The following is a 17963-nucleotide window of genomic DNA, read 5'->3' as shown; positions in this document are numbered from 1 at the left end:
TTCGATCTACCAAACATATTTGTTATGACTATTAACTAGATTAGAAGAAAACTGTGTCATGCACCTCTGCTGTGGATAGAGCTTTGAGCCATCTTGCATCTAATGTTGTAGCCTGGCAAGTTCACTGCTATTCACATAGACTTGAAGCTCCGTGCAGGCGGATACGTGTCTGTTTTGTCCACCAGTGTCTCCCAGCTGCCTGGCACAGCACCTGGCACATTGTATACCCTCCAGCATTTGCTTATTGATTCTTGTCTAACAGCCAAGTAACTCCTGGGGTATTTAAGAGATCAGGTCAGGGAGTCCGGTTATTTACATCAGCCTATAAAAGCGTAAATTAAAATGTAAAACTTTACATGGGGAAATGCCTTATCAAGTGATATCCATGAGCATAATATAGTATGTGTCCTGAAATCAATTTCCTTTGTCCTGTGATTTGCTTCTGAAAACATTGGCCAACTTTCAACATAGCACCCCATTTTCTTTTCTGCTGGACTGAAGTGTCTAATTCCTTAGCCCAGGGAAAGGAAAAGGAAAAAAGTCTATCTTCTTTCATTCTTCCAAACGAGTAGACATGCATCAAGCAGCTCTGCTTTGTAAGAATGCCTTTGCCTACCCTGAAAGGGATGGGTCCGTCGCTGCCTCTTAAAGAAGTCTGGGCTGACATGTCAGCTTACACTGAGAGCCTAAGTGCAGTCATTTAATACGTTGCAGCAAAAAGAAGCAGAGAGAGGCTCTGAAGCAAATAAGTAATCCAAGCAGAAAATATATTTAAGACTAGAGGTTGCTTTTTCACAGCCAAGGAAGTGGCGATGGGGAGCTGGTTGCTGGAGGGAAGGAGCATAAATAAGTTCTGGGTGTTTGGAGATAGGGGGTTGGGAGAGAGGATACTGTGCAGACTAAATAATTATTTACCTAGACTTCCTCTCAAAATAGACAAGAAGTAGTTAAGAGGAGAAAATATATGTCTGTAAACAATGTATATGACATTAGTTATCAGGTAACAATATTAACAATTGTGATGTGTGGACCATTGTATCAGAAATCTGCAACTACATTCTGACTTAATTAGTATTGTGTTGACTTTTTAAAAAATTTTATTTCTAGAAGAGAGAGAGGAAAGAGAGAGGGAGGGTCAGAGAGAGAGGGAGATACAGACTCTGAAATAGGCTCCAGGCTCTGAGCTGGCAGTCAGCACAGAGCCTGACGCGGGGCTCGAACCCACGAACTGCGAGGTCATGACCTGAGCGAAACTCGGACGCTTAACTGACTAAGCCACCCAGGTGCCCCAGTTATGTTGCCTTTTTAATGTAGGGCCTGGTATTGATGCATTTGCTATGGCTGTAATCCCTATGTTTTAAATTTATTTTCCTTTTTCAAGGAGGTTTTCTTTGTTAAGAGGGAAGTCATAAGTCTCCCCCTGCTGGATATGGCTGGTAGAACCTGAAAATTTAGGTCACTTGGCACGTATGTTTTTATGTAGCTACAGGAGGATTCATTTACCTGGACTCTCAGCTTTCAAATTTTCTTCCCTACAGCCTCACTGAGCAGCCTTTTGATTACGCCTTTTCCATCTCCAAGCTCCTCCGCATCCTCTTCCAGCAGTTACCAGCGCCGCTGGCTTCGAAGTCAGACCACAAGTTTGGAAAATGGCATCATTCCAAGGAGGTAAGTTGCAAGTTTGCTCTTGCTGAGGAAGGTACTAATTGTAGGCAGCTCAGAGAAACTGGCAGAGCTCACCTATTGTCAGTGGAAAAAGAGCTAAGACTTCCTGATTAGCTCCAGCTTAGGCTGAAAATTTATAAGTGATTAAGTTTTATAAAGAGAATAAATATAAAAGCCAAACAACAGTCTGGTTTGGAAGACACTGGGGCATATCTGGGTCATTGTGCCATGGATGAGCGGGACTTGGTGTTAATTTAAAGTGAGTCTGCTCCCTCGTTGAATTGGCTCCCTTCCAGATGTAGCTCTTGTGAGTTAGGGGGTGGAGTAGATTCTCTGGCTTCCTGGGACACCAGTGTGCTCTTTGAAAACCTGTGAACTCAAGGATGGGGACATACTCCTTTCATAAAACTTAAATTCTTGTACTACATGATCCCGAATTTGATTATAAAGATGGCAGCAAGATATATTCTGCCTTCATTGCAATTGAAGTTTAGATCTACAGTTTAGTTGTTTTGCAAAATATGCATTTTTGGCTCATTATGACGTTACGTCTTCCACCTTCTTCTTCCTACAACCTAAAGCCTTAAAGGGAATTAACATAGGTTGTACCTATAAAAATTCACATGTAAATTAGTTGATTTAGTGAGTTGGCTAGTGATTGCCATGTGTGGGAACCTGTGAGGGTGTAAAGATGATTCAGTTACATGCCTGCATTTGTGCACTACTAGTATAGTTTGCTGACTGGTGGGGGAGATGATTTGTATATAAGTAATGGCATAAGGATATTAAACTGTAGGGCCGCCTGTGTGGCTTAGTCAGTTAAGTGTCTAACTCTCAATTTTGACTTAGGTCATGATCTCACAGTTCTTGAGTTTGGGCCCCACATTGGGCTTTGTGCTGACAGCATGGAGCCTGCTTGGGATTCATATTCTCTCTCTCTCTCCACTCCTACCCTGCTCACATGCACTCTCTCTCTCAAAATAAATAGACATTAAAAATTTTAATAAAAAAAGATGTTAAACTATAAATGTCATGGGCGGGGCATAAAGCACTTTGGGACTTGGAGGAGGAAGAGAACACTTGCTGGTGGTCACAGGGACATGGGTGAGCCATGCATGGAGGAGATGGCGCTTTAAGAACAAGCTGAGAAATCAGGTCAGGGTGTGTGTGTAGCGCATGCCAGGTGGCTTGCTTCTCTTCTGTTATTCTCACTATCCTAGCAAGCTCAAGCAAGAGAGAAACATGGCTGCTTCACTCCCTGAGGAACTGTTTTGTGGTTGGTGGACTTTGGTGTGAGGACAAGTCCTAGGTCTGCCACTCACCAGGTATATGTGACAATGAATTAGCGTGGATCAAAGTGTTGCTTCGGCATCTGCATTATTTATACTAGTGCCAGCCTCACAGTGTTGCTGGGGGAGTTAAATAGATACAGCAAGTCAAGCCGAGCTAGGACAAGACACAGTAAAGAAAATACTGGTCAGGATGATTTATTTACAGTTATTGCCGTCATCGTCATTATCACTACAGTTATTGAGAAAAGGCGTCCCACCGCCCTTACTACCATTACATCAGCTTCTGGGATTGAAGAAAATGACAGGTCTTAAGAAGCCTTCCACTTTATGCATCTCTCTCTTTTTAAAAATTTTTAATGTTTATTTTTGAGAGAGAGACCAACTGTGAGTGGGGGGTAGGGGACAGAGAGAGAGAAAGAGAGAGAGAATCTGAAGCAGGCTCCAGGCTCTCAGCTGTCAGCACAGAGCCTTTTGCAGGACTTGAACTCACAAACTGTGAGAGGATGACCTGAGCCGAAGTCGAACACTTAACTGACTGAGTCGCCCAGGGACCCCTCTGCATCTCTTTACTAAAAATGTTTTTCCATCCCTTCAGGATTAAATCTAAAGTTGAATAGCATTCTCCAACCCACTCCTCTGAAAATTCTTCAACATTCTAATTTGAACTGAGATCTGGCTTTGGAAACTAAAGAATCTCTAATGAACTTATACCTATAATAAGTATTTTTGGTTCAAAAATGAAAATACCCCCAGGGATGCCTGCGTGGCTTAGCTGCTTGAGTGTCCAACTCTGGATTTTGGTTCAGGGCATGATCCCAGGGTCATGGGGTCAAGCCTTGCATCAGGCTCTGTGCTGAGCTTGGAGCTTACTTGGGATTCTCTCTCTCCCTCTCCCTCCCGTCCTCTCCTCTGTTCGCCTTCTCTCTCTCTCTCAAAATTAAAAAAAAAAAAAAAAAAAAGAATGAAAATGCAGAGCCCTTTTGTTCAAAAAGTAGGGAAAATACTATTAAAAGGTACTAAAATGTAAAGGTTTTGAAAATTATTTTACTTACAAACAAAATATAATAATAGGGAAACAAAGTATAAATTACAAAAATAATATTTTGGCATCATAATTTTACATAATGCTATATCTTGATTCATCGTAAGACTTTTCTGGCTCACTTTTCTATATTCATTTGTCAGGTTACCAAAATTTATACTTTTTAGCAACTTTGCTTTCAATTGATAATTGAAAGCAGCATTAGTCACTCTTGGCAAATGCGAGATGGCAAATGATTTTTGACAATTTTTTATTTTGAGAAAGATCTTTCTTCTGATGTAACTGTTACTGGAACTTTATGCGTTATGAAAACATTGGATTAAGTTTCTGATAAACTTTCAAAATATAAATTTCAGTGCATCCAGATCTGATGATTCTTGTGGAACAGTTTTTCTAAAAAGATTTTAATTCTTCACACAAATCCATTTTGTACAAGACTGAATTTAATTTTAAATGTAAATTTATACAAAGTTATTTTAATGTCTCCTCTGACATTTTCTGTAACTCATGAAGGTCTTACAAGAAACTGAAAGTATCTTTATGAGTTGTGTGTAATTCCAAATGACTTTTTTCATTCTATCACTGCATCTTCAGTTATAAGGAAAATTTAAAAAAAAAAAAATTTTTTTTTAACATTTAATTCTTTTTGAGAGCCAGTGAGTGGCAGAGCACAAGTGGGGGAGGAGCAGAGAGAGAGGGAGACACAGAATCCGAAGCTGACAGCTCAGCGCCCAGTACAGGCCTCAAACCCACAAACTGCAAGATCGTGACCTGAACCAGAGTCGGATGCTTAACCAACTGAGCCACCCAGGCGCTTCAGGAAAATTAATTTTAAATAGGCTTTCTTATTAATAATTTGTTTATCTGAAGCTTCATATGAAAAAAAAAGGCAACGGGTTTTTTCTCTGTCCGGTGCAAATATCTTTACATTTAATTTCTATTTCTTTGCCTGTAGATACTTACTTTGTAATGTTGCAGTAGTTTTCAAAACGGTAGCTGGTAAACTGTAAAGAATCCTGATTACTCCTAGATGTGCTTTATTGCAGTGTCCACTATGGGTGCTTTGTGATAATTCACTGTCTTGGGTCTTGGGTCAGAGTTAAATATTTGTGCAGACTCTCCAGGGACAGGCCCTGATGATGGATGGCCAAGCTGGCCTCACACCGTGGGTCATGGCACTACCCAGCTCCTTCCTCTCCCCTGTGGCTGTGGCTGCTGCTGTTGCTGCTGTCACAGCCACCAGTCTGGGCCGAGATCCCAGGCTTGCTGCCCTGGGCCTCCTCCTGCCCTGGACTGCCCAGACGTGTGGGCGTGTGCCTGACTGCCTGGCTACTTGCTCAGTGTCTGGGCCGCATGCCCTTAAACCTGAGTCCACTGTGCACTCTGCAGCCTGGTGTCTTCACTGCTCACTCACATGCTTCATTGTCCCATCAGACTTTACCTACAGAACACACACTCAAAGAGAAAATTCCTAAGAATTCAAGATGGCAACCGCAAAACATTAAAAGCAAGCCTGGGCCCCATCTGGGAACAGGGCTCCTGTGTGAGTGAGGTCTCATGCCCGTGAAGCTAGTACCCAGAGAACGTAAATGCGGCTGACATTTTGAATTGATCACTGTGCCTATGGAGCCCTTCATTTAAGATGTTGCAGTTGATTTCTTACTTTGGGCAGGAACGGGGATAGGAAAAGTAGTTTTTTATGCTAGACAGGAGAACCGTGGGTACCAAAAATATGATTGCCTCTGGCTTTGAGAGAATACTCACAGTAATCAAAAACTTCCTAAGAGCTAAAGATAGAAAGGATGATTTCACAATCCTTACCAGTTGGCTCTGCACTGGATACTTATGTCTCCAGGCACCCTGCTGTGCCAGGTGGTAGATTTTGGTTACTGGTTGGGGAGTTGGGCTTGGGGAATTAACCAGCTGGTGGGAAAGTACCCTGTGACAGAAGAGACACTGCAGAGATTTCATCCCTTAGTGAAGCCCTGAAACCTTAAAGGACCAAGGCATTAAATATCCCAGAAGGGCTTTTGATTTGAATCATTAAATTGAACCAGCCGTATACAGTTGCTACAGGTTTGTTCTCTGACTTACAAAAATGGCAGTTTCATATGTTCCAATATAATACAGTACTGTGTGACCCGATTCGCATGGTTGGTCTAAGACTACAGAATAAAACTCTGTTGCTTTAGAATCCAGGAATGCAGTGGAGAGAGGGACAGCTGGGTGGCTCAGTCGGTTAAGCATCTGATTCTTTTTTATTTTTATTTTTTTTACATTTTTAAAAAATGTTTTTATTTTTCAGAGAGAGCATGAGTACATGAGTGGGGGAAGGACAGAGAGAGAGATAGAGGGAGACACAGAGTCCAAAGCAGGCTCCAGGTTCTGAGCTGTCAGCACAGAGCCGGACGCAGAGCTTGAACTCCTGAAACTGTGAGATCATGACCTGAGCCCAAGTTGGACACTTAACCGACTGAGTCACCCAGGAGCCCCAAGCATCTGATTCTTGATTTCTGCTCAGGTCATGACCTCAGGGTCATGAAATCGAGCCCGAGTAGGGCTCTGCACTGGGCATGGAGCCTGCTTAAAATTCTCTTTACTTCTATTCTTCAGCCCCACCTCACCCACCCACCCCCAGAAAAGAATTCACTAGAGAGATTCAGTGAAGCAAGTAAGAGCTACCCAAGCTATTGTAGCTGTGGAAGTTTTTCAGAAATTCAGTAGGTGGCACTCTCTGCTATATTAAGACAGAGTTGGCTATTGTTTATAAGGTAGAGATGAAGACGATGCATGAAACCACACAGGGTTAAGTATTTATTACAATTTCATTATTAAGGACCACATCGGCCAAAGATGAATGGACTGAAATGGTCATTTTACTTTGGGAAAAGAAGAGAAATAGGAGATGCCAGACCAAAACAAAGAAGAAGAAGAAGAAAGGGTTGCAAGAAAGTGTTGGTGAATATAATCTCAGAACTTCCTATATAAAACAGAAATAAACTGGTGCAAAAACCAAAGTGATAGTACAGGTACTTTGGAAAAGGAGAATATTTACCGTATGAAATTTCTTTGTATGAAATTAAGTAAAATTCTAAGATAGGCTCAAGATTTTTTCTTTCTTTTTTTTAATGAGCAGACAATTCGGATCTAGGGATTTTTCAGAGAGAACAGTTGATGAGTTATTATAATGCACAGCATTTACAACAGTGCCTGGAGATCATGCCTCCAGTGGCATGTCTGTTAGTGAGTGCCTATTGCTGGCTTATCAGCCACATCTACGTCTCTGGGATCTTGCTTGAAGTTGAGAGAAACAATAGCATATCTTTCCTGAAGTTAGAACAAGATGTCTATCCCCTTTCCTTTAAAGTAAAATGGCTTTCCTGACCAAAAAACTTTTGATATGTGTATGTTTTCAGAGACATGGATATGTTGGAAATCACAGGAACATTGTAGGCTATGAGTGAAGCACTAAACAAGTTTAAGATCAAGAGTATGGAGGCCAACTGCCTTGAATGCTGCCAAGCATAAGTAATTGTTTTGTTGTAATTTGTGGTAAAGAAAATAGAGGAAGCAATACTCTCCCATATTCGGCAAAGATATGAGACTAAATGGTGAAGTCAGTGAGCAAGAGAAAGTTAATTGCATACTTACCGTGTGCCAAGCAAGCCGCTTTCGTTTGCAATATATTATGTCCTTTCCTTTTGATATCTTTGTAGAAAAAAGTATTTTCACTTTTGCTGTTCATAGCTATGTGGTGGTTACGCTTTTTGTTCAGAATAGTTAAGTAAAAGGGTTAGGCCATATTTGTGAGTCTTAACCCTTTAGACAAATTGAGTATATATTCATAATATTTTGGCTTCATGATTCTCTTATCATAGAAGCAGTCTCTCAAAAGAACCTTACGGTTTTTTTTGTTTTTGTATGTATGTATGTATGTATGTATGTATGTATGTATGTATTTATTTATTTATTTAAGAATTTAACTACACAGAAGAGAGAGAGGTCTTTCTGCTTGGGGGATTGGTTTCCCAGAGAGCTTAATCAATTGAATGGCTTAATCTGAGCATTTACTGGAGTAACTTCATGTAATGGATTTAATAGCCTTGGGAAAGTCAGCCTCAACTACCAGTACATTTCCAAACATGATGCATTGGTTAAACAGAATACCATAGGATCATTTTCCTTCTAGTGTTCTTATCTTTTGCTATGTATCAACCAAAACAAAGGGCCTATGTTTTGAGTGACCATGTGTGTCCCACCCCTTCCTAAATACCACCAATCTGATGTAAAATAATCCAAGGGATAAAGACTAAGAGTCTAACAAGAGGATAGTTAAGGTTACTTTTAGTTTTTATTTAAGTTTCTTTTCATGTTAAAAAATACCATGTGTTAAGTTGAGGTTTTCATTTTTCATGACAGAGAATTCGAGGAAAGAATGAATTGCACATAGATAAAACTCTTGGTTAAGACTCTGAGTGTTCGGATTAGCTTCTTGAATGGCATCCCTTGGCATTGCAGTTTATCTTCAATGTGACTCTTTGATGCATGGCAACTTTTCAAACTTAATGTTCCTGCAGGTCAACTGATGAGACATTCAGCCTGGCCGAAGAAACCTGTAGTTCTAATCCGGCCATGGTTCGGAGGAAGAAGATTGCCATAAGCATCATCTTCTCCCTGTGTGAGAAAGAAGAAGCACAAAGGAATTTCCAGGACTTCTTTTTTTCTCATTTTCCCCTGTTTGAGTCTCACATGAACAGGCTGAAGAGTGCAATTGAAAAGGTAAGAAGAATGGCATCTAGGGGCACCTGGCTGGCTCAGTCAATACAGCATGCAACTCATGAGCTCAGCGTTGTGAGTTCAAGCCCCATGTTGCATGTGGAAATTACTTAAAGATAATATCTTAAAAAGAAAAAAGACTGTAATCTTGTGTCAAATAGAGAAGTGATTGTGATGGGGCTTTAAGATGGTAGAATCTCTTACAGATAAACCAAGTGAATTAAACATATATATTAACTCTAAAAAAAAAAAAAAAAAAAGATGGTAGAATCTCATGGTTTATGATCAGATCACTTTTTCAGAGAACTTAAATCACCTGCCACAGTAATAGATCCTTCGGTACATTGATATTAGATATCAGATATTAGATTGTCTTAGTAAAGGAAATTACTGCTTTCTAATGACTTAAGTCATTACTACAATGACTGTTTTCTTTATAAGATTATTTTATTAAGAAAAGCCCAGTGGTAGACAGTTATAAAGGAATTTCTTCTCAGAGGGTAATTTGTTTTCTTTTTTCTTGTTCATTGAAGGCCATGATCTCCTGCAGAAAGATAGCAGAATCAAGTCTCCGTGTCCAGTTTTATGTCAGCCGTCTGATGGAAGCTCTGGGAGAATTCAGGTATGTTGACAAAGTCTGGCAAATCCAGCAGGGTAAATTTATAAGTGGCAGTAGCAGTGACAGCCATGGATCTGGGGATGCATAGGGACATTACTTGGAAGAATGTAGGGGCTGGCAATTATTGGTCACCTTAGCAGCTCCTTCCTTCAAGATGGAAACCCCGATCAAACGGAGCAGAAAGTTTAAGTCACACACACCACGTAATCCACACTACTGCCTGACAGTCTGTGATTGCTTTTAATGAGATGAATGGAGAAAACTAATATTTAGGTGTCTCATAAGCCTGTCCATTATTTCATGCTATCCTCACAAAAGCCCTAGGAGTAAGCACTATTAACAGACCCCATTTTACAGTTGTGAAAACTTGAGTTCAGGGACACTTCTCCAAAGCATAGGTCAAGAGGGCCACCTGGGTGGCTCAGTTGGTTAAGCGGCTGGCTCTTGATGTTGGGGTCATGAGTTCAAGCCCCATGTTGAGCTTTACACTCGGTGTGGAACCCACTTAAAAAAAATTAAAAAGAAACAAAAATAAAAAGAGCAAAGCGTAGCTTTGTATATGTCAGGCAGATATACCTTCTAGCTTACCAGGACAGTCCTTGTTTACACCCATGTCCTCTCACAGTTCATGAGATTGAGCTCTGCATTGGGCTCCACACTGATACCCCACATTGGGCTCTGTGCTGACAGTGTAGAGACTGCTTGGGATTCTTTCTCTTCCTTTCCCTCTCCCTCTCCCCCACTCATGCTCTCTCTTTCTCTCTCAAAATAAATGTGAAAAAATTATAGTTTTTAGAATTTTAGAACTTTTTTATAGTTTATTTATTTTGAGAGAGAAAGAGAGAGAGCAGACACTTGGGGAAGGGGCAGAGAGAGAGGAAGAGAGAGAGAATCTCAAGCAGGCTCCACACCATCAGCACAGATCCCCATGCAGGGCTCAAACCCATGAATCTCGAGATGATAAACTGACCCGAGTTCGGACGCTTAACAGACTGAGCCACCCAGGTGTCCCTAGAACATTTTTTTTTTTTTTTGATGATTAAGGTATATGTTGGTGAATTCTATAATGCTACTTGGGATAAAATCTCCAGTGGTCTTTGAACCTTGGGCTATGTATAAAGTACTCAGCTAGCACATTTGTCATTATCTGGTGATCGTTAAGAGCTAAGTCATATATTTGAGAAATAGTGTGAAGTTGTGCTAGTTCAATGAATGTATTAACTTTTCAGAGGTCAAGAATCTGAAAGTACAGAATCAGAAAGCCTCACTTATTCAAAGCCCACGTCTTATTCTTCCTTCAGCAGCCTACCCCTCAAGAAATGGTGACAAAGTACAGTGTTATCAACTGGAGACCTAGTTTTAGTAAATAATTCCCAGTTCTGTGTGACTGTAACCTGTCACTGCTACCTAACTCAGCAAATGATTTTTGGCCAAGGTGGCATTCTCTTGTATCTCAGTTCGTTTAGGCACAGAGCTAGGAAATCAGAATATGTCTTCTCTGTCTTTATGTGGAGTGAATACGTCCTCCAGTGGAGGTCCTAAGCTGAGTTAGTATGATCTTTGGAAAAATACTTATATGAGTCATGAAGCTTGGAGTAGAGCCCTTGGCACCAGGTGTTGCGAGACCTGCAGTCTCATCCTGCCTTTGTCATTCAGGGTCTTACGTAAGTAACTTAATTTCTCTAGGCCTCAGTCTCTAAATCTGTAAAGTGATAGAGCTACATCTGTCAGTTTCGCTAATGGCTTAGAGCTCTAAGAATTTGATTCTGCTAGTCCATGCAGAAACGCGGTATATGGTATCGTGAAGAAAGCCATTTGTGTTGTTTGCTCATCTGAAATGAATAGGGTGCTTTGGTGTGGAGAACTAAAGCACTACCTAGCAGTTGGGAGAGCTGAGTTGCTTTTGGTTACATTTTTTAAATAGCACTTGCTTGCTTTCTTCCTTTATTTCTTTACTATAAAAACAGATGTAGATTTTGAAACTAGGCATTGTGAAAATAAATCATTTTAAAAATGGGTATTTTACATCAAGGGGTAGTATGCCTTTTCTGTAAAGAGTCTCTGTCACAGCTCCTCAACTTTGCCATTATGCAAAAGCAGCAATAGGTGATGTGTAAATGAAGGACCGTGGCAGTGTTCCAATAAAATGTTATTTGCAAAAAAGGTGGCAGGTTTGGCCTGTGGATCATAGATTGCTGATCCCTGTTTTATATACTGCTTGAATCCCTTAAGGGCTACATAGATCCAGATTATCGTTTTCTTCTTTGTTCCTTTATACAGAGATTATCCAAAGTAATATTTGTGACAGTTCTATGTCTCCCTTGTCTTTTCTCTAGAGGAACTATCTGGAACTTGTATTCTGTTCCAAGGATAGCTGAACCCGTATGGCTCACCATGATGTCCAGCACCTTGGAAAAAACCCAGCTCTGCCAGCGCTTCCTCAAGGAGTTTACGCTTCTGATAGAACAGATCAACAAAAATCAGTAAGCTTTGAATCTCGGAAGCCTTTTTTGCAACTTCCATGGCCCTTGCCTGTGGCGTATGTGAAATCTTCCTGCACTGACTCATCTGGTTGTGTTTTCTTCCATTTCTCCAAGGTTTTTTGCTGCCTTACTGACCGCGGTGTTAACCTACCACCTGGCCTGGGTACCGACCGTCATGCCTGTTGATCACCCTCCCATTAAAGCCTTCTCAGAGAAACGCACCTCTCAGTCAGTGAACACGCTGGCCAAAACACATCCATATAATCCTCTCTGGGCACAGCTGGGTTAGTACCTAATTTGACTGTTTGGAGACTCTGTGGGATGGAATGGAGAAAATGCTAGAATTCTTTGTTGATATTGGCTCTCCATCCCGACAGTTCAGGAGTTGTCACTGGGCAGGCAGACAGTAGGAGACTGGCCCACAGGGTCTGTCTGTAAGGCAGCCCCTTCCTCTGCTGGCAGCTCTGTTGTGGTCTTCTGAGGAGGTACAGGTAAATCGCTCTCCCATACCACAGTGGCAGTTCACCCCAGAGCAGCGTTTCTTAACCTCAGCATTATTGACATTTGGACCAGATAATTCTCTGTGGGGTGGGGGCTGGGAGGGCTGTCTTGTACACTTTGGGTGTTAGCAGCACCACAGGCCTCTGTTCACTAGCCACCCGTGAAAACCCCTTCAGAGTTGTGCCACTCCAAACAATGTTCCTGGGTAGGAAGACTCCAGCTGAGAGCCACTGCCCTCAAGGATGGACTCGGTAGGGAAAAAAAAATAAGAGAAAAAGAAAGTAATATACTATAATTTTACTACCTTTATAACTTTAGCTTGAGTTAGGAACCTTGGCTTTCTCTACACCACTTCCCTGCAGTTAGTTGGTGGCATTTATTTCCTCAAAGCTTTGTACATAGGCATGGTGTAGAAATCTAGTGCTTTGGCATAGTTGGTTATACTTGTGAGATCACAGTGGCATATCTGGGTTCATGAGGACAAGAAGTCTACTCTTGGACCTCTCACTCATCGATCATGTAGACTGACAAAGTTAAACTTGCTCCTCACTCTGATCCAGATCCTATGTTAGATGCCAGCGATGTGGAGTTAACACACGCTGCTTAGCTTGGGGAAGCTAGCCACCTACTGGAGGTGGCAGATTTGTATTCAGATGATCTCAGAACATCTTGATTACTCCTTTGATAGGAGAAGGATGCAAGACAGAGACAGTGTAGTGTGAAAGTTAAAGGTGTAGGTGCCAGAGCCAGGCTGCATAGATCAAATCCTATCTCTTGGGTTAAGTGACTTAACCTCTCTGTGCCTCAGTTTCTTTACCTGTAAAATGGGATGATACTAGTTCATGGCTGCTGTGGGATTTAGTTCTATATAAAGCACTTTTGTTATTTATGTTGCTGATGAAAATATTAACGTTAGAGGGGCACTGGGAGATAAAATGAGGGAATGGAGGGGATCTTCAGGGAAGGCTTGCTTGAGGAAATGTTAAAATGGCATTTTCCAGAAGTACAGACTAGGGAAATGCACTCTAATCTTAGAAAACGACATGTTATAATAACAGTAATGAAAGCTGACACTATGAACCAAGCATTGTTTTAAGTGCTTTTTACGTGTATTAATTAATTAGACTCTCATTCCAAACCGATTACTGTTTCCCTCACATTATAGATAATAAAGATGTCTTGCCCTTGTGACCCGGATTTAAGAAAGAGAATATATGTCTCACAGTTAAGGGGATAATAGGTACATGTTAAATGAATTAATTAAAGAATTTATGGATGTTAAAAATGGGCTTATACAACCAGTCAGTACCGAGCTCAGAAAAGAACTCCGAGCATGCCTCACTCTGGGTCATACGGTCTGGAGAGGACAGGACATTATTGTTCTTGTTATGGAACAATAGTCTTGAAAAAATGCAGTATCTTTTAGCGGCATAGGGAAGGGGGCTAGATATTAAGGAAACATGGTGTGTCATGCTGCTGGGTCACCCATTTAAAAACAATGCTAATTAGCCAGTGTGCATTTAATTAGATGAATGTATTTATAATTAGACATGCTTCTCATTTGAAATTTAACTAATTGAGAGCCTGTGTTCAGCATTCCAAGGCAAAGTCCCTTCCTGTGAGCTCATAGTCATGTGGCAGGTCATGTATCACTGAAAGTGTCCAATCCTTCCCTCCCCCAGGCAATCCGCAGGGGTCTGGCTGTTGACAGAGCCCTGTGAGAGGAGCTGAGGCCCTAGCAGGGTCATGTAATAGCTCTGTAAAGCCAAGTGTAAGTGGTGGTTGCGTTTCCATCATTACAAAAAATCAAGCGGCTTCAGAAACTTGACAGGGGAGCCACTTCCACTTATTATTTTTATTGAATATTTATCAAGTCACAGTAAATAGGAAAATATAAATTTCTGGGAATATGCAATGGTGCAGAAGTAATTTTATTCCAGGTCCCAAGTAATAGAAAAGACTCTGTCTTGAATTATTTCAAAGCCTTATTCGAATGCTTGCCAGAACAGGTACCACTGCTGTGCCCTCCCCTGCCTGGCTCCTTGGCACCCCCAGGAGACAGGGGAGGGAAGCTGGAAGCAGCCAGCCCTCGGGCTCTTTCACACCCCCACCGGCCTCCTCTCTAGGAGCTCTGCAGTCCTCACCCTGCTAACACAAGCACTCCACACAAGGACTCTCCATAGCTGGATCAGCAGCCATTAGTGGGTTGTGGAAGCACTTTAGTGGGTCAAGAAAGCATTTAAAAGGTCCGTACAATAGAAAATACCGGAGTGACGCATATACTGTTTTGTAAAACGTTTGTTTCGGGGGTGAGTGGGGTTGCAGCATACAATGTATTTCTGTCGTGGGATGGGTATGCATACTTTGAAAGGCAATTTCTTTCACCGCTGATTGAAGGAGTTCCATGTGGCTCTCTTTTTGACACTAATGACTTCAAGAATTTGTGGAAATGAAAAGCAGCTTTTCTCCTCATAAAACGTTTGGGATAATTGGTTTAAAATAATATAAGTTTAAAAAGTCTGAAATTTCTTCCTCATTTTTTTTCTCTTCAAGTTTAAATTATTTTTCTCCGAATGCAGTGGATATAGACTAAAAAGAATGAAGATAATCTAAAAAAATGATACGGAGAAAATTCTCAGCTGCTTCAGAAATTAAACAACCCATTTTAAATAACCCAAAAGGCAAATGATACTTAACAAGAGAAATTAGAAAATAGTTTGAACGAAATGATAATAAAGATAGAATAAATTACAATGCGTGGGATTCGGGAACTGTGTGAAGGGGAACTTCATAGCATACACATTTATTAGAATGTAATCTAGGAGTAAGTGGCCCTTTAAGATCCTTGGCTTCTCCACTGGTCTCTCTTTCAGTTGCTCCCTCCGTCTCTTTCTCTTTCGTCTGTTTCGGTGTCTCCCTCCATATCCCCCCCCCCCCCCCCCCGCCTTCCCCACACTCTCTCTGTTTACTGTCGTCCCCTAATAGCGCTCCTGCATTCTCACTTTCTAGCTTTCCAGTTTCTGTCTTTTCACTGTCCCCCCGGTACTTTGTCTCGACCCCTCTGTGGGCATCACCCTTACTGCTTTCCTCACCTCTTTTGCTTCTCTCAGATTCTCTCCTGTTTGTACCTCTTCACCTCCAACCTTTCTTTCTCCTTTCCTTTTACCCTTTGCTCTGTCGTCCTCTCCTCCTGGACTCCCCTCTTTCTGTTCTCCGGGCTAACACTCTCTTCCCTCCGCCTGTTCTTCTCACTTCCTCCCTGCTGGTTGTCTCCTTCCCTTTGGGTCTCTCCTCTCCCTGCAGCTGGCGCCTTCCTGCCTTGTGCACTCTCTGCCTTTCATCTCTCTCCTTCACTTTCAGACACTTTCTTACCCCTGTCTTTCTCTCATTTTTTCGCTCTTTTAAAGTTAACATTATATATATACTATATATTATATATATTTAATATATATTTTTATATTTAAACATTAATATTAAATATTAATATTTAATGTTAATTAAATATTAATATTTATATATTTAAATATTTATTTTGAGAGAGACTATCAAGCAGGCTCCGTCTTGTCAGTGCAGAGCCTGAAATGGGGCTTGAACCCATATACCGTGGGATCATGATCTGAGCCAAAATGAAGAGTTGGATGCTCAACTGACTGAGCCACCCAGGCACCTCTAAATTTGTATTTTAAATTCTGGTTTTAAAAAAAGCCCAGGGGAAAAAAAAAAAAGCCCAGAATGCTGCATTTGCTGTCTCAACCATTTCTAAGTGTACAGTTAGGTAGTGTTAAGTCTATTCACATTGTTGTGAAACTTCTTCATTTTATAAAATTCTACTCATGAAAACAAAGGCATCTACTCTAAAATTAGTGGCTTTGTCAGTCTAGGACTCAAAAACTTGTCTTCCAGTTGAAGATCCAGTAAATCTGTAATAGTACAGGTCTCTTATATTAATGATGCGTTATTTTATGAAGCTTGACCTTAAAGGCACTGTTTCTACACACATTCCTGCCATTACTTTATATAGGTTAAATTATTACAGATTGTATTTTTTTTAGATTTTAAAAAAATGTTTGAGAGAAAGAGTGAGTGGGGGAGGGGCAGAGAGAGAGAAAGAAAAATCTCAAAGCAGGCTCTGCTTTGTCAGCGCACAGCCTGACTTGGGGCTCAAACCCATGAACTGTGAGATCATGACCTTATCCAAAACCAAGAGTTGGATGCTTAACTGACTGAGCCACCCAGGCACCCCATAAGTTGTATTTTTATTTTATTTATATTTATATTAAAAATTTTTTATTAATATAATTTATTGTCAAATTGGCTTACATACAACACCCAATGCTCATCCCAACAAGTACCCTCCTCAATGCCCATCACCCACTTTCCTTCCACCCTCCCATTCACCCTCAGATTGTTCTCTGTATTTAAGAGTCTTTTGTGGTTTGCCTTCCTCCCTCTCTGTTTGTAACTGTTTTTTTTTTCCCCTTCCCTTCCCCTGTGGTCTTCTGTTAAGTTTCTCAAGATCCACATATGAGTGGAAACATATGGTATGTGTCCTTCACTGACTGACTGATTTCACTTAGCATAATACCCTCCAGTTCCATACACGTTGCTGCAAATGGCATGATTTTGTCCTTTCTCATTGCCAAGTAGTATTCCATTGTATATATAGGCCACATCTTCTTTATCCATTCATCAGTGGATAGACATTTAGGCTCTTTCCAAAATTCGGCTTTTGTTGAAAGCACTGCTATGAACATTGGGGTACATGTGCCCCTATGCATCAGCACTCCTGTATCCCTTGGGTAAATTCCTAGCAGTGCTATTGCTGGGTCATAGGGGAGTTCTATCGTTAAGTTTTTGAGGAACCTCCACACTGTTTTCCAGAGTGGCTGCACCAGTTTGCATTCCCACCAACAGTGTAGGAGGGTGCCCATTTCTCCACATCCTCGCCAGCATCTATAGTTTTCTGATTTGTTTATTTTAGCCACTCTGACTGGTGGAGGTGATGTCTCAGTGTAGTTTTGATTTGTATTTCCCCAATGGTCAATGACATTGAGCATCGTTTCATGTGTCTGTTGGCCATCTGGATGTCCTCTTTGGAAAAGTGTCTATTCATATCTTCTGCCCATTCCTTCAGTGGATTATTTGTTTTTCAGGTGTTGAGTTTGGTGAGTTCTTTATAGATTTTGGATGCTAGCCCTTTATCTGATAGGTTATTTGAAACTGTCTTTTCCAATTCTGTTGCCTTTTGGTTTTGTTGTTTGTTTCCATTGTAGTGCAGAAGCTTTTTATCTTGATAAGGTCCCAATAGTTCATTTTTGCTTTTGGAGGTGTGTCAAGTAAGAAATTGCTGCAGCTGAGGTCAAAGAGGCTGTTGCCTGCTTTCTCCTCTACGGTTTTGATGGTTTTCTGTCTCACATTCAGGTCCTTTATCCATTTTGAGTTTATTTTTGTGTATGGTGTGAGAAAATGATCTAGTTTCATTCTTCTGCATGTTGCTGTCCAGGTCTCCCAGCACCATGTGTTAAAGAGGCTGTCTTTTTTCCATTGGACGCTTTTTCCCGCTTTGTCAAAGATTAGTTGGCCAT

The 17963-nt window shown here is 41.0% G+C and overlaps 1 protein-coding gene across 5 annotated transcripts in view; it reads left to right on the top strand.

Annotated features, from left to right (window-relative positions):
• FNIP2 (folliculin interacting protein 2) overlaps window positions 1–17963 on the top strand; it is a 132558-nt gene that overhangs the window by 86630 nt on the left and 27965 nt on the right. For all 5 annotated transcript variants that reach the window (XM_039217438.1, XM_039217435.1, XM_039217436.1 and 2 more), the window contains 5 exons: window positions 1539–1668; window positions 8577–8778; window positions 9309–9397; window positions 11731–11877; window positions 11992–12161. In XM_039217438.1, coding sequence (XP_039073369.1) covers window positions 1539–1668; window positions 8577–8778; window positions 9309–9397; window positions 11731–11877; window positions 11992–12161 — 738 coding nt within the window. The remainder of the gene's footprint in view (window positions 1–1538; window positions 1669–8576; window positions 8779–9308; window positions 9398–11730; window positions 11878–11991; window positions 12162–17963) is intronic.

The sequence above is a fragment of the Hyaena hyaena genome, unplaced genomic scaffold (assembly GCF_003009895.1).
Source record: "Hyaena hyaena isolate Hyena2069 unplaced genomic scaffold, ASM300989v1 scaffold_689, whole genome shotgun sequence".
In the NCBI taxonomy this organism is placed as follows: Eukaryota; Metazoa; Chordata; class Mammalia; order Carnivora; family Hyaenidae; genus Hyaena; species Hyaena hyaena.
Note: the sequence above shows the minus strand (reverse complement) of the source record. Positions and strands in the feature narration are given on the sequence as shown.